The 16,627-nt window shown below is 33.2% G+C and overlaps 2 protein-coding genes across 2 annotated transcripts; both read left to right on the top strand.

Annotated features, from left to right (window-relative positions):
- Window positions 1-4,418: 4,418 nt before the first annotated feature.
- On the top strand, window positions 4,419-9,273 carry LOC120134127 (probable UDP-3-O-acyl-N-acetylglucosamine deacetylase 1, mitochondrial). The gene is made up of 7 exons (XM_039150602.1): window positions 4,419-4,498; window positions 4,569-4,877; window positions 5,325-5,531; window positions 6,348-6,446; window positions 6,910-6,974; window positions 7,875-8,019; window positions 8,988-9,273. The coding sequence occupies exons 1-7, from the start codon at window positions 4,439-4,441 to the stop codon at window positions 9,054-9,056; spliced, it is 954 nt and encodes a 317-aa protein (XP_039006533.1). The 5' UTR covers window positions 4,419-4,438; the 3' UTR covers window positions 9,057-9,273.
- Window positions 9,274-12,018: 2,745 nt separating this feature from the next.
- On the top strand, window positions 12,019-15,488 carry LOC120134125 (E3 ubiquitin protein ligase RIE1-like). The gene is made up of 5 exons (XM_039150601.1): window positions 12,019-12,615; window positions 13,583-13,702; window positions 13,994-14,126; window positions 14,223-14,381; window positions 15,163-15,488. The coding sequence occupies exons 1-5, from the start codon at window positions 12,110-12,112 to the stop codon at window positions 15,322-15,324; spliced, it is 1,080 nt and encodes a 359-aa protein (XP_039006532.1). The 5' UTR covers window positions 12,019-12,109; the 3' UTR covers window positions 15,325-15,488.
- The last annotated feature ends 1,139 nt before the right edge of the window (window positions 15,489-16,627 follow it).

Genomic DNA, 16,627 nt, shown 5'->3' with positions numbered 1-16,627 from the left:
TAACTTTAATGATATAATAATAATTATTTAACTTTAATGATTTAATAATAATTATTTAACTTTAATGATTTAAATTAAATAATTTAATAATAATTACTTAACTTTAATAATTTAACTTTAATGATTTAATAATAATTACTTGACTTTAATGATGTAACTTTAATGATTTAATAATAATTATTTAACTTTAATGATTTAACTTTAATAATTTAATAATAGTAATTATATTCAATTACTTAAATTTGATACAAATAATTTAAATAAGGATTATAACTCTTGACAGTGTTGGGGTGTTGTTGAGTAATAATGTCAATGCGCACGTCGGTTTCGTTGTGGTCGTTGAACTTGTTCAGGAGTTTGTTCATCATAACCATCCTGTTCATTTATAGAGGGCATGGGTTCCGGTGTTGTAAATATATGTCCACCAACACTATGCTCTCCCATCTAAGGAGTGTAGGGCGTAACACCAGAATCACCAACCACTTGACTAAATGATATTGTGTGATCAAAAGATTCTGGTAGGATATTATTCATTGCCTATTGTTCTGCTACACGATGAGAATAACTCCCACTACCACTCCCACTCCAATGTCTTCTTGGTTTCTCGGGTTTACCACATTTTTTTGTATACTCTATAAATTGCCGTCTTTCTCTGATCGTTGTCAAAAACGACTTTCCATGTTTCCAAAAATAATTCAGGTAATCTGAACTCTTGAAGTCAAAGTCATCCGCTTGTATGGGAGTGAGCGTTGGCAAGTATGAACCCCCGTTGTTCCAATGATTGATATGGTTGGCATGCCTCACCGACCAATCCTCACCGACCCTACCCCGCCCATCTAATTGATGGAGAGCATCATGATTCTCTGGAATTACTGTAATAGGTTGGTGGAAGGCGAACTGCCTCAACACTCTATCGGCAAATTGGAACTCCACAAACATGAAATGGATCAATGGTGTAACAACACACCAATATTGACAACCCTCCCAGACATGTTGTGGTACGCACGACATAATTTCTTGATCATTGTATGACCTCCAAATAAACTATAAAACAAAATTATATAGTTATTATTTAATTAAATAATTATAAAAATCTACAAAATAAATAAACAACAATATTATAATATAAACATAATAAAAAATAAATTCGCTAATTAATTTTATATATACCTCAACTTTGCATTTGATGTCAATCTTAAACCTAAACTCTTTCACGTTATTGTGCGCCAACCCTGTTCTTTCTATTTTATGTCTCTATCTGTATACCAATTAAAATAAAATTCTGTAATTATTTTTCATTTACAAAATATTCTTTGTTTAATTTAAGATAAAATATTTTAAATCAATAAAATTACTTTCCGACAAGAGGAAAGTCAACTGCAGTTCGACTAATTGGTGTTAACCATGGAATTATGTACCACACCCACGATTGTAATAACATCGTGCATCCACCGATTTCAGTCGTATACGCATCATTTACAAGTAATGACGCCTTGCACATCTCGCGATACAAGAACGCCAATATTGATGATCATCAGCTATACTGACGGGTCATAAAGAAGTTCTCCAAAAACGGAAGATATTGTATATGGACAAGATTACTGGATTTATTCGGCATCAAGATTCCGCCGATCAACTGTAATATATATGCTCGAGTTGCATATATAATGTATTGCTCACTACAATCAGAATCGAGCTTAAACTCATTTGCCAACCAGGATAATCTCAGTCGTGACCCTTTTGCTATATCTTTGTCTGGTACCTTCCCAAGGTAACGCTCACATATTGCAAACACGTCAATATCGGTATTTCCCACCACTGCCATTCCATTTGTAGGAACCCTGAGTTGTAAAGCCACATCATCCAAAGTGATCGTATATTCACCACATGGAAGATGAAAAATATGAGTTTATGGTCTCCACCGTTCAATTAATGCACTTATCAAACCGGGGATCAACCGAAATTCTCTTATAAAAGCAATATCATAAAAACCAACTATTTTCAAATTATCAACAATACGTTGATCTGGCATCTCACAGTTGATAAGTCGAGGACGAAGGACTCGTTGTTCGTTATCCTGCAATTTGTTAATCCATGTAATTATAATTAATTCACTGTTCTCAAATAAAAAAAATAAGTCGATCATATTGCCAATTCTCCCAAATGACTCGAAATGTGTCGATCATCTAGCCTCAAAAGAACATTTTCTTATGTCATGATTCAACAAATCTAGACAAAAAAATTAAATATTACTATCAAATATTAAGTTGTTTTATTCAAATAATCAACAACATGTTATATAATTTAATAAAAAATAAAAATAAACTTCAAATAATTAACTATTTGGTTCTCAATATTTTCAAACTTTGCAATATAATCCCTAAATTTATAAATTCTTTCAAATTGAACCAATTATGCATATTAATACTAAATTCCAGCATAGTATACCAACTTTTAATAATTTACATCTTATTCCTTAAATTCCTCAAAGTTTGCAAAACGGTCACTATAACTTGACAATGTTCCAAAATGATCTAAAGCTTATTTCAAATTATGTAACAACATATAAATCATTATTTCAAACTATGTAATGTAATAACATATAATCACAAAATTAATAAATAATGAAATGAAAATTATGAGATCTATATATATGAAACACTAAACCTTTAAAACAATAAGAAAATTATATCTAGGGCTTGAGTTTAAATTACCTCAATTTGTTTGACTACGATGATGATACTCTCGTTCTTTTTGCTTCTAATGATCGATATTCTTCCTCTCACTCTCTTTGCTTGTGTTAATGAAATCTCACAATGAAGAAAGACGCCGAGCCAAACACTCTTATAAAGATGTTTCGAACTCTTGTGCATGTATTATTATGAAGAAGACGCCGAGACATCCCCCTCCCATGTGAAGAAAGCGTCGAGTATTCCACCCTCAATGTGCAGAAGAAGTCGAGTAATCCACCCAAAGTGAAGAAAACGCCGAGACATCCTCTACTTAATCACATGCATGCTGCTAATCCCGACATCCAGGCCCCATGCATCTTTATCTGCTCACCCCGTGAATTCCCTGCTCACCACGTCAATTTCCTGCTCCAGCCCTACATGCACTGCTCACCCCGTGATTTCTCACGTCCAGCCCTACATGTAGAGCTACCACTCCCATCCAGGCCCACATGAAGATGAATAACTCCCAACAGCATGCACTGTAGCTCGGAGGGGAAGTAGAAGACGCCGAGACCTCCATGAATGTTGTTAAAAACGCCTAGACATCCATTTTGCATTTTGAAATCTGCTAAAGACGCCTAGAGATCCATGTTTCATGTGTAAATTGCCCCCATTTGGGAAAATAATAGCATGACTTAATTATTTTGAGAAATAATATATTCCCAATGCATTATCGTGACAGTTTTGCCCATCCTAAACTTATACATTAATATTTTTAATCATTATCTTAATTTTGTGCACTTTTCAAAGGATAAACAGAGAGTATTTTAAAGAGAAAAAAAGTGGAAATAAAAGCTGCAGCGTCAGCTTTATCGAAAACTTTGCTATCCCTTAAAAAAGTGGAAATATTATGTTCAATTAATTTGTTATTATTTTTATATTTAAAAAATGGCGGTCAAAAAGTAATTTAAAATAAATATAATATTATTTTTTAGGTATTAATTTAAAAATTAATTAAAATTAAATATTGGATAATAAAACTATAATTATATTTCAAAAGTGGGTTTTCTACCATAAAAATTAAAATTTTAAACTTTTAAGGTTAGATTTTCGAATATAAATTTCAACTAAATTTTTGGTGTTTGGCAACTCCAAAACAACCATACCTTTGTGCCTATTTGGGAATGCTTCTAGCAATTAAAAAAGTGATTTTCTATTTCATAAGCAATATTAAACATCTAAGAATAAATTTAAAATCATGATTGGAAAAATGATTTTTAACCTAATCTCATAAGTTCAGATTTATAGTTTTGATTTATGAAAAATCACTTTTAAGTGAAATTATTTTCAAATATTATATTTTCAATTTACAATATAATGTTTAAAATCGATATTTTATCTTTTTAAAATTATTTTTAACATCAATCTCAAATAATTAAATTTTAAATATACTTTTTTAAAAATACTTTTAAAAGTATTTTTTACAACACTTACAAAGTAATCTTTTAAAAGTAATGTCAAATTGGAGCGGTTTAAAATTTGAGGATGGTAGAATTCTAAAAAGTAAAAACAAACCGATATTTAAAAATTATTTTATATAATTTTATAATTAAATTTAAATTATAGACTTTTATTTAAACGGTAAACAACAATTTTACTGAGTTGGAACTTGGATCGAATTGCATTTTGTAGTAGTTTCGGCGTTTTAAAGCCCGCCAAAACTAGACCATAGTTGTAATTTAACTTCGTACCCTCCACTGTAGAAAATGTCTCTCTCCGCCGCCTTTAACTCCCTCAAGTCCTCCAATCTCATCTCATGGAAAACGGTGGGTTCCGTCACTCTCCGAACGTCCCAAACATAATCCATATTTTCGTTAACTTCTATTGTGATTACAGACAGGTAAGTTTCAACAAACCCTAGCGGGATGCATCGAACTGGCGGGGAAAACACTTCACACGGGGAAGGTTTCGAAGGTAAAGGTATGCCCGGGGTTCGCCGGCGAAGGAAGGTACTTTGAATTTCAGTCGAAATTGATTCCCGCGTCAATCGATTTTGCTCGAGAATCGCCGTTGTGTACCACTCTTTGCAAAGATGGATACAAGATTCGGACCGTCGAGCATTTGCTTTCGGCTTTGGAAGCTAAAGGCATCGACAATTGTATTATTCAGATTCAAAGTCTCGATTCTGAGGATTCTGAGGTTGAGGTTGGTGCCATTATAGTTTTGTTTGGCTATCAAAATTGATTACTTTTGCTTGAATTTGCAGCTTTATTATTCATTTTTTTTTGTGTGCAAGAAAAGTGAGTTTGCCTATGTCAAAAATTGAAAATTACAAGTTTTTTATATTAAATAATAATAATAATAGAATGCATGATTTTACTTTTACAAGGAACAAATATATTCAAATTGCTGTTACATTTTTTTTTTCATTTGTTCGTTCACTTCAAAACAACTTTTGAGCAAGCTAAAAGCATTCATATCAAAAAAAAAAAAAGCAAGCTAAAAGCAAGAAGCAACAAGCGAACAGCTGAAAATAACCTTTGGAGACCATATTGTTGGTCATACTGTTTAATGTAACATATATTGTTGAAACACTATAATGATTATCATAAATTCTTTTGATGGCGATGACGAGGATTTTAACTAACACAGGTTCCTATTTTTGATGGGTCAGCAAGTGCATGGGTTGAGGCAATTGAACAAGTTGGCCAAAAAGAGGCCTTGGATCGATGTGGCAACAATTTGGAGAAATTGGCGCCTTATTTGAATGAACCATTGCATGTTTTGAGGAATGATTCTTTTATAGTTGGACTCCCTTCTTCAGAGGTTCGCATAACTTGTGGAATCGATTTCCCGAAGGTAAATTCTTTTGGAATTCTTGTTCTTTCTTGCTTTATCTTATTTTCCCCTTTTTTCAGGGGAAAAGAGAACATTATTTCCTTTATTTCTACTTTAGTTTCGGAGTATACTGTCTTAAGATAAGGCACCGACTCCTTTGTGCTTGCCCTTTTGCTAATGAACAAAGAAAAGTTTCTATAGCTGGGAGTTTTTCAAGTTCATCAAGTGCTTTCTATTAAGTTGTTAAAATGAAGTACTATTGTGAAGATTATCAAGTAATTGAGTGCCTAAATTTCTGGCTACAGTTAGAGAAACAATATTGCTTTCAAGCATATATTTGATATCTCCTTGCCCTAATGTGTGATGGTGAAAAAGAAATATTCATCAGCCAGCTGGACCCATCCATGGACCATGGTTGGACATATCTCTGCACAAACCTAAGGTTCTTAGGAGATTTTTCACCTGCTAAGCAAATCAAACCTACCTTTGCACAAATTTGGCTCATTTATTGAAGGAACTTAGAATGAATGGGCCTAAAAGTCTTGTTCAAGAATCATCCATTAAGCTTAATAAATAAACATGAGTTTTCTTGGTGCTTGTATATGAGCTTTTCAACGAGCACACTGGTTCATTTACTGTTATAGACCCATCTAGTAGTTTGGATCAACAGGTTTGCTTGATTGAATTGTTTTTACCTTGATTCTCTGTTTAACCTGTCTTTGTTGGGCATTGACTTTACACATAATTTACTTGGATTGCTTTTGCTTTATGTGGAAAATTGAATTTACATATGATTTGTTATTGGTGCATGCTAAAATACCTTTTTTATGGCTGCAGATGCCTGCAATTGGATGCCAATGGTTTTCTTCATCTTTTTCAGATGACTTCTATGAAAAGCACATAGCTTGTTCTAGAACTTTCTGCATCTATGAGGAGGTTGATTCAAACTTCTTCCAATGTGAATTCTTATTGTCATATTGGTTTATCTTTTCTTATATAATCTAATTCCCCACAAAAGTTTACCTATATTACATGTTGCATATTTTTCTCAATTTTTCCTTGTTTTATCTCTAACATATTTCTCTATCATATATATTTTTATTGCTGAAGTATAAAAATTAGTGTTCAAATTGATGCATTTTAAAATGCCTTCTTTTCAAAATTCCTCATCCCAAATACACCATAAGGGTATCCAAATATGGCCATATTTAAAAAAATGGTACATCAATGTTGTTCTGCTGCTCTCACTGAACAGAAGAAATCTATCTATATTTCTATTGGGTTATAGTTTTATGCAAGTCGTGTCAGGCAGTTGATTTCTCAGCTAGCTATTTCACGTAGAAATAATTGCCATTGTTTCTATGCTTCTGTAGCTAAAATCCATGTAAAATCCATTCAGGTGGAACATATGCGTAGTGCGGGACTCATTAAAGGGGGATCACTAGAAAACGCAATTGTATGCAGGTGAGATCCTAATGCAAAACTTATGTCAAGTTGGCTGATTACCCGGTTCTTGTATGTAGTGTCATTTATTCAAACATAATCGCACAGGTATGAAGACAATTTTTACTACACTTACAGCAAACTTAGAGGCTGATGCCTTAGCTAAGGCTGGAATAGACTGAGTTTTGTGTTGATGTTAGGGGCTGTTATTTTTGGGTTTCAAGTTATTCTGTAAGGGGTCATTCTAGGTGTTGTAATCGTTATGTATCTTTATTGTTATTAATGAAAATTCAAGGCACTCTTTTCCTCCTTCCGCTGATTAAGGAGCTTCTTTACGAGCTCCATTAATCATGAAGGGGGTTTTTAACGAGGCCTTCAACTCTTATAAAAAAAATGAAATATGGATTAAGCTGTAATTTTCATGCTGAGCCTCCTATAGTCTTTGCTAAACAAAGAATGTTTTGACTTGGTAATTTTTATTGAGCTTTCTATTTTGTAATAGTTGCACCTTGTAATTGTGAAAAGCAAGTAGTTTTTGTGGGTGGCCAATTAATTAAATTATTAGCCTATGAAAGAATATAACAGAATGCCGCATGCTGTTAGTTCTAGAATGAGTAAATTAGATTTACGATAAGGAACATGGATGCAATTTGGTTTTTATTTTCCATAAGATCTCTACTCAACCCGAAGCAGACACTTGATTCACTTTTAGGTAAATTTACTAATGAATGGTTTCTTGACAAACATTGTGGCGTCTTAGATATTTTCTGAGGTTTACATTTGAAATCCAAACATTAGCAGGTCTTGTAAAATTGTTCGAACATCAACAAGTCTTTACAAGGCTTGCATGCGGCGGAATAATAGTATCCCAAGATCAGTTGGTTTTCTTTCTGTTGAATGTAATATTTTCTTTTTCTGTAGTGCTACTAAAGGATGGCTGAATCCACCACTTCGTTTCCATGACGAACCTTGTCGCCATAAGATCTTAGATCTTATGGGTGACCTTTCCCTTTTTGCACGACCGGGTAGACAAGGATTTCCTGCAGCACATATAGTATCTTTCAAGGTAAGTATTTTCACTCACTCTTCTCTCGCTTGTGTTCTACTTTCGTTGACCTGTTTATTATGGGTAAATATTCTTCCAAGTAAATTGTGGTTAAAGATCATCTTTTCCATGCACAAAGACAATCTGTTTTCGGTGGTCTATACTTGTAAAATTAATATAATATCAAAGCATTAAGTAAAATTTCGTGGTAAGGCCGGTGGGGGTGCTAAAGGCTAAAATAATATTGGGCTCAGTTAGTTCAGGCATGGAAGTCGGTCAAAGTCAGGACGAGCAATGACCACCCCCTGTTGCCAATCCTACTATCGTTTCATTTTAATGAAGATTGACCATTATCCATCATATATGTGAAGCACTTAGGGTTTCTGGGGAAATAAGCAACTTTGCATCTGTGTCCGAAAGGGTTCTTAATTTTTCTCTCCATTTTCAGGGTGAAAGTCACTATAGGAGATTAATGGTTTGGTTGACCGAGTTGTGCTGAATAACTAGTTAGATGGTTTAGTATACACTAGATAAATGTTGTCAAAGTCCTGAATGGTGATGGTAAATATTATGTGAAATATTTGTTGTAAGCCGGTCTGACTTCTGGCCTCAAGGTTTGCATGCCAGCATGATGAAGTGGATATGGTCATGGTTTGATGTTGGTATTCCGCTTTCATAACTGAAGACATTTAGCTCGAATCCCTTAATGTCTGAACTAAATGTTGAGTTATTTAGAGGGAGATTCAGGATATGTCTTTATAGTATTTATCTTGTGTTCACATCCTCATTAGTTCTTAACCAAAACTAAATTCTACTAAAAATCTTTGGAAGCCAGTGAAATCTTCTTATATAGATGGTATCGGTAAAACTATTCTGTTTTAAGTTATTGTCTGTCATCATCCTGAATCTACACCAATGGTTGTACCTTGGGTGTGGTGATCTTGACATCATCGTCATTAAAAGTTCTGTTCTGAATCTACACGGTACAGGGTGGCCATTCACTTAATGCTAATTTTGTTCGCCGACTATCGGGAATCAACGTTGAAGGAAGTCAGTAGTCTTTCTCTTCAAAATTCCTCTAGCTGCATATCAAAGGTTAGAAATGTCCGGATCAGGGCTCTGCAACACTCGATGTTGATGCCTGGAAATGCCAAGGTAAGGTTAAGAAATGCTGCAGTTTCTTGCAAGTTCGACTAGTCCTTGCTTTGGAAATTTTGGTCTGAAACTAAGCTCCCCCAACCCAAGTTTTGATTCCTTTATTTAAACACGTTTTTTTTGGGGGGAGCTTTTGTGCAGCTACCGACCATTCTTTTCGTAAACAGGCTATTCAAACACTTCAAAACTGTTGGACGAAATTTCCATTATCATTTGGTCTTTTGTTATTATCATTATTCCTTGTCATTGACTTCTAGGTAACGTCAACTTCAAAATTATGCAGCTTCAGTTTCTCGAGTTTATGAATGTGATAAAGCAAATTTAATTAGACATGGATATTAATATATTATAATTTTATACAATATTAAATTGTCATAATATGCAAAATAAAGTATTTCATATTAACTAACAATCAGTTGGTCTAGTGGGATGAGATATTAGATTTTATAAATAAGGTTAAGGGTTTAAATCTTGACGTTTTTGAATGGAGCAAAGTGTGTTTGGAGGGTTGTTCTTCTCTCTACAGTACCTTATCTTGATTAGTCTATCAAAAGATCGAATATCAATAATTAATTCAAAAGAAAATATTTCATGTTAAAAAATATTTTTATACTTTTATTCAATAAATTATCATAAATGAAGTAAAAAATTAGATTGTATATAAATATTTTAAAAACAATATTTATTATTCATTCAATAAAACAGTTTTTTGTTTGTTATTAAATGAAATGGCATTTTTTAGAAGGTAAATTACATTAAATGGTCACTAAACTTTTAAGATGCTTGTATTTTGGTCACCAAACATTTTAAAACTTGCAATATAATTGTCAAACTTTTAGTTTGTTTTCAATAAGGTCATTGACGTTACTTTCTGTTAGTTTCATCTGACGTGGCACACTACTATTATTTTTTAGTTCAATAAAATAATCATTTTAACTCATTTCAACACCCTAAAAAATTTTCTCACTCAAAATTGACTGAAAACTCTAAAAATCTAATTTCTCTCTTATTCTCTTTGTTTGGTAATTTATGTTCATAAACACTTCAATTTACATGTTGAACCTTAAATTTCAGCTTATCAAAATGAACTTGAAACAACAAACATAAGCAACAAAACAAAATTCCTAAATTACTCATTTCTTAGCTCAACATAATCAAGTGCAACAAAATTCTCAAACAAACCACTCAAATCACTCGCTCAAAACTTTTTCCCCTCTTCATGGCTCATATTTCTTAACAAACCAACGATAATAGTATGTGAACGTGGATTCAATGGGGGATCATACCAAATAAAAAATTACAATTTTTTCTAAATACACACTCATAGTTAGCGCACCCAAAGAACCTCATTCCAATATTATTATTCGTCCAAGATGTGTGTAAGGTAGCTAACATTCTACAAAAACATGTTGGGATTACAGTTGGTTTTTCCACTACTAGCTTCGATTGTTGGTCAAACAAAGAGAATAAGAGAAAGGGAAATTTGATTTTTAGGGTTTTCAGTTAATTTTAGGTGAGAATTTTTTTAGGGTGCTGAAATGGGTTAAAAGGATTATCTTAATTAAGATGAAACTAACGAGAGGTAGCGTCAGGGACCTTACTAAAAACAAACTAAAAGTTTGGTGGTTGTATTGCAAGTTTTAAAAGTTGGGTGACCAAAATGCAAGTGCTCTAAAAGTTTGGTAACCATTTATGTAGTTTACTATATTTTTAATTCGTTAAATCAATTTAGTTAATAATTTAAAATTAAAATAAAAGAATTATAATTGACAATGTCTTTATTCTTATCAAATAGTATATATATTTATATAATCACAATACAAATTATAACTATAAATCGTTAGATTTCACCAAAGAAAGTATAGTGGTCATTTTGAGCTGTAATTTATTTGATTATTTATTTTAATTTTCTCCAACGGTGTGTGTATGTATATATATATATATATATATATATATAAATTTGTTAAATATTTAAAAAATGTTTTTAAAACATTAAAAACATATTTATTTGTTGATACAAAAAAATTAGGAAATGAGTGACTTCCCTGCCCATGGCATACCTAAGACCTAATTAAGATTTACATATAAATTTATAAATTAAACCAAAAAATAACGATGGTACGATTCAAACCTAATATTAAAAATTTAAAATTTAAAATTTCAACCACTTTTTTTAATACTCATTTTTGTTTAACATTTAACTTTCACGTATATTTTTTTAGATGATGTCATCTATCCAGTGTAATTTTTAATCTATTTATATTTGTAATATTTTAAAAATTAAATACTAAAATATAAAACGATATGATAATTCGGAAAAAGAAAGAATACAGACCATGAGATTGGAAGAACATGAAAAGTTCTACTGTGACACCATTAATATACAATTAAAAAAATATTATTGATTTTGTTATTATTTAAATAATAGAATCAATAAAAAATTATCTAAAATATTATCATTTTTACTTAAAACATTAACTTTTTTATATTTTCGGTAAATTTTTTAACAATAATAAAAATAATAATATTTATGTTAATTTTTTTATCAATTTTATTATTTAAATAATAACAAAATTAATAACGTCCCGAATAACCTGTTTCAAGTTTCAACGAACAAAAACAAAACAAAAGAACGGTTTTAGCATCTAACACTCAACAGCTAAAGTCCAAAGTCCAAATACTAAACTCGAAGCTCTCTCTTCACCCGCAAACATTACTCTATAGTTTTCCATTTCCATTCAAAATTACCTCTCCCTCTCCCTCTCCCTCTCCCTCTCCCTCTCCCTTTCCCTTTCCCTTTCTCTTTCTCTTTCTCTTTCTCTTTCCCTTTCCCTTTCCTTTCTTTCAACAAAAGAAGAGAAAAAGAAATAGTTAAATTATGTTCAATTTCTCCATCTAAAGACCCCAGAGATTTTCAAAATTAGAGAGAGAAAAAAAGCCATATCGAAATTCCCACATGTCTTCTCCATATTTATCTGGAACGAGTACTACTGCGTCGGCAACTGACCCTCATGCGCCTCTCCTCCGCTCCCGCCAGCCCGATGCACCCGCGGCTCGTCCCGCCACGCTGGCGCTTATGTTGGGGCGGGTCACGGGACGTCGTGGCGCCTCCATATTGGTCAGGGAGACGGCGGAACGTGAGCTGGAGGAGAGGCGAGCGGACTGGGGGTACTCTAAGCCTGTGGTGGCTTTGGATATGTTGTGGAACACGGCGTTCGTGGTGGTGTCGATTGTGATGCTGATCTGTACGATGGATGAGAGGCCTAACACGCCTATTAGACTGTGGATATGTGGGTATGCTTTGCAGTGCTTGGTGCATGTTGTTTTGGTTTGGTTGGAGTACAGGAGAAGGAACACTACAAGAACATCTGCTAGGGATGAGGAGAGAGGAGATACGGCTGCTGCTGGAGATGCTAATGATAGTGAAGATGAATTAGATGAGATTGGTTCAGATCGACCAAGGTCAGTTATTTTACTATAGTTTGACTTAAATTTCATGTGCGTCTTATTCTTTTAAGCTAAAGTCAATCTGGGGTTTTTGTGTGTGTTTAATTTGATGCTTTTGAGTGGTTATTTATTGGTTTAGTTGAATTCGGAAATGGATTCAGGCCTTTCTTTTTAACCAAATTTGTATCGGAGCATGATTTTTATGCTTTTTAAGTAATAGAATATTGGTGAAAGCATTGTTTCTTTTGGTACTAAATTGGACGAGGATTCAAGCTCAATTGGGATTTTATTGGTTTTTGAGCTGAATTAGACGAGGGCGAGTTTGATCTTTATAGTTATTCTCAGGGAATTTGAAGGGTTTTTTGGTTTGGTCATTTGTTCCAGTAATGGTATTTTTTGAGTGTTCGCGGGAAAATAGTTGGTTGGATTACAACTATCCTTTTAGTGTTGCTTTCAAGGTGAGCAGAATTTCCGAAACTTATGGAATATATCTGAGTGGGTCAAATCGGTCCACTTTAGGTACTCGAATACTTCCCGACTCAAATACAAGAACCGTAATCTATTTCCTTTTATGTGAGATGCTGAGCATCAAGAAAATGATTTGCGGCATTCATTTGGGTTAATGATCGAATGGTTGAACATGACTTTTGAAGCAGGTAATGGATTGATGGAAATCAATGACCTATATGTAGAATTCCCTTTCAAGATATGAGTGTCAAGTCCGGATTGTACGAATTGAGTTGATGTGTAACTCGTCATACCAACTGATTTACTGACACTATATAGTAGTGTTTGGTAGTTATTTATTTTGATTATTGTATAATCCAATTGATCGAGATGTAAAAATTGTTACCATGCTGTCATTTGAGTGAAACTTTTCTTGTATTTCCATCTTGATTTTGCATTTCTTATCTGTTCTAGAGACCATGATGTAAGATATTTGAATTATTATTCTCGTACTGAATTGATGGTTAATGGGCAGTGTAACCAAACGATGTGAATCAGTGAATACCATGGCATCATTTATTTGGTGGATAGTGGGCTTCTATTGGGTAGTTTCTGGCGGTGACATCCTTCTGCAAAGTGCTCCACGTTTATACTGGTATGCCTTTAACCAATCTTTTTATTTGACAAGCAACTTATTTGTCAGTTTTGATATATTCATTATCATTAGTAGCATATATCGACTTTGATATGATGGAGACCAGAAATTTATACAAGGAGATTTCAGTGTTCTGAATTCGTTTACCAATTTACTGAAAAAGGCAGCCATTCCAGATTTTCAATATAGTTTCTATGTTTTGGTTTTTCTTGTCTTTTATTATTTGTGACATGTATTGTACTACGGTGTAATCAAGAACGACTTCAGGATCTCTATCTCTGATATATGCAGGTTGGCTGTGGTTTTTCTGGCATTTGACGTGTTATTTGCCATCTTTTGTGTTGTTTTGGCATGTTTGATTGGGATTGCTTTATGTTGCTGCTTGCCATGCATCATTGCAATTCTTTATGCTGTTGTGGGGCAGGTATAAAAACAATACTTAATAGTTACACTGACTCAGAAATTTTAAACAAATTGGTCAGAGCATGATGGCATCTTCATTTCTTTTGCTATTGACTAGGAAGGTGCATCAGAAGCAGATCTTAGTATACTTCCAAAATATAAATATCAGATTATAAACAATGCTGAGAAGTCTTGCGTAGGGGCAGGAAAAATGGTTCCCACAGAAACAAGCAGTGGATATTTGGCAAATGAGCGAATACTCTTACCCGAGGATGCCGTAAGTTACAACTTTATCATGGAATTACTGTATTTTTTCGCAATTATGTTGATCCATCAGAATATTGTTGCCTCATTCCCTTCCTGTCTTGCACATTCAATCTTTAAAGGCTATTCCACAGCAAACAATCGTGCCTCGTAATAATTTGATGAGTGATCAGATGGACTTACTATATTATTGTTTTCTTTTGATGAATAAAAAACCTCTGTCTGAGTTCACATTGAATATTTTACAACCTACGTAATTTTTCAGTCAGATAAAGGTGGTCATTTGTTCGGGTGGTTTAAGTGCCTGCAAAATAGAGAGAGGAGTTCAAGGGTGCTGGAGTTTGGTCTCTGGAAAGAGGATAAAATAACAGAGTAAGGGTAAGAAGTAGAGAAAATAGCCTATCTGGATAGCCCTTTGAGGGCCATTTGTACTAGTCAGATGAGCTTTTAGATTTCGTCGTGTCGAGCTTTGATTCAGGTTTCATAGCAGAATTGTGGATGTCCTTGTTTTGAGGGGTTGAACATCCACTTGGTTGCTGGTGCCATTTGGGTTTGACTATGAGCATCCAATGCGAGTTATGACCTGAAGGTGAAGGGTAGGGTTTTGGTAGGCAGCCATGTGTCCCTCTAGTTGATCAGTCGAGCCAATGAGTCTAATGCAATTGGTCGAGTTTTGTGCTTTTGTTTTGGATTTCCTTGTTGTTGATGTCCATTGTGTCAATACATATTTTAGAAAGAACACTCCTTTGGTTGATTAACGTACTATCATTGTCCATTTTCTATCTCTTTTGTAGGAATGCTGTATATGTCTATGCTCATACGACGACGGGGAGAACCTCCATGCTCTCCCATGCAGCCACCATTTTCATTCAACATGCATCGTGAAGTGGCTGAAGATGAATGCAATTTGCCCTCTCTGCAAGTACAATATTTTGAAGGAAACCGAACAAGTATGAAAGGACAAAACAGATTGTCAGATACTCGATCCCCATATGTCGGAATCCAATCCAGTTGTTTATACTTTCTGCATATGTACAGTAGAAAACCAAAATCATGGAGAGCAGCACCTCTGGTTAATATCTTTAGCCTTTCTTTTCATTTAAGAATGGATTGATTTTCATGCTTCAAATGTTGCGCCTGTTGTTGTACTTTGCTTCATTATTGGTAGAATGAAAATTTAATGGCTTAACTCACACACACACACATATATTCTGTATTGTTCACCTAATACTTTTTTTCATTGTTAATCATGTTATTTTTGGTGAATAGAATCAGTGAATCTTCGACAATGAATTTCACCATATCCAGCTTCTCCTCCTCTAATGCGTCTGGGCAGCTATTAGTTTTTAGGTCTATTCTTAAATAAATCCCTCTACTTTACGAAAATCGAGAATTTTGTACCTCTAATTTGTGAAAAATTGATCTTTGTAACTTATGATCACTGAAAATTTAGTTCAATTAGATAATATTATTAAACCTTATATCATCATATGAATTATCAAAACTCAGTAGTTCAACAAAACTATTAAAAATTATATGGCAGTATTTATATAATTTTTTTTCTTAGTTATCGATAATGTGAACACATCTTGTAGATACAATTGTTTAAATTTAAGACATTAAAGGATAATAATATTCTATTTTACCACTAAGGTCACTTAATAGATTTATTTTAAATATTTTTAGGATCATTATGAATAGAAGAAAGAGTTAACGACCAAATAAAAAAATCCGAATTCAAAGTCAAAGGTTACTTTCATCTAAACTTAATACACTGTGATAAGGAAATTATTATACTTTTCTATTAAAAAGTAAAAATCCTCAAAAACCATCATACATTTATTAAATCCACTTGAATTCCTCATCGAAAACGTTAATAGTGGATTAATCCACCAATTAAGACAAAGTGGATTTAATCAAATCCAAAAATAAGTATTATGGGTAAGAATTAGGTGGAAAAGTACCACTTTTTCTATCATTATGTAATTTCAGTTTTACCATTTTGCCCACACCTTATCAAACTATGAGACGCTTGGATTGCAAACAGTAAAAGCGTTATCGAAAGACTGAAGAGTAATTTCGTCATTTTACTTTAACCACGTCACTTCGGACACCCTTTATCTAAACTAAAAACGACATAATCCAAACTCTCAAAAATTGATTAATTATTTTTTAAAAATCAAATATTAAAAATAATTTCAGAAGAAAAAAAATTGAAAATCCCGTTCTCATTTATTTTCTTTAAAATAACAGAGTATA

Source organism: Hibiscus syriacus, unplaced genomic scaffold, assembly GCF_006381635.1.
Source record: "Hibiscus syriacus cultivar Baekdansim isolate YM2019G1 unplaced genomic scaffold, ASM638163v2 tig00110597_pilon, whole genome shotgun sequence".
NCBI lineage: Eukaryota > Viridiplantae > Streptophyta > Magnoliopsida > Malvales > Malvaceae > Hibiscus > Hibiscus syriacus.
This window is presented reverse-complemented; position numbering and strand designations above follow the sequence as displayed.

What these genes read in the sequence shown, in the direction of transcription:
- LOC120134127 (XM_039150602.1), top strand. Translation starts at nt 4,439, where the DNA reads ATGTCTCTCTCCGCCGCCTTTAACTCCCTCAAGTCCTCCAATCTCATC. An exon ending in CTGAGGATTCTGAGGTTGAG is followed by an intron (nt 4,878 to 5,324) that starts GTTGGTGCCATT and finishes TAACTAACACAG; the next exon opens with GTTCCTATTTTTGATGGGTC. An exon ending in GAAAACGCAATTGTATGCAG is followed by an intron (nt 6,975 to 7,874) that starts GTGAGATCCTAA and finishes CTTTTTCTGTAG; the next exon opens with TGCTACTAAAGGATGGCTGA.
- LOC120134125 (XM_039150601.1), top strand. Translation starts at nt 12,110, where the DNA reads ATGTCTTCTCCATATTTATCTGGAACGAGTACTACTGCGTCGGCAACT. An exon ending in TTTATGCTGTTGTGGGGCAG is followed by an intron (nt 14,127 to 14,222) that starts GTATAAAAACAA and finishes GCTATTGACTAG; the next exon opens with GAAGGTGCATCAGAAGCAGA. An exon ending in TACTCTTACCCGAGGATGCC is followed by an intron (nt 14,382 to 15,162) that starts GTAAGTTACAAC and finishes TCTCTTTTGTAG; the next exon opens with GAATGCTGTATATGTCTATG.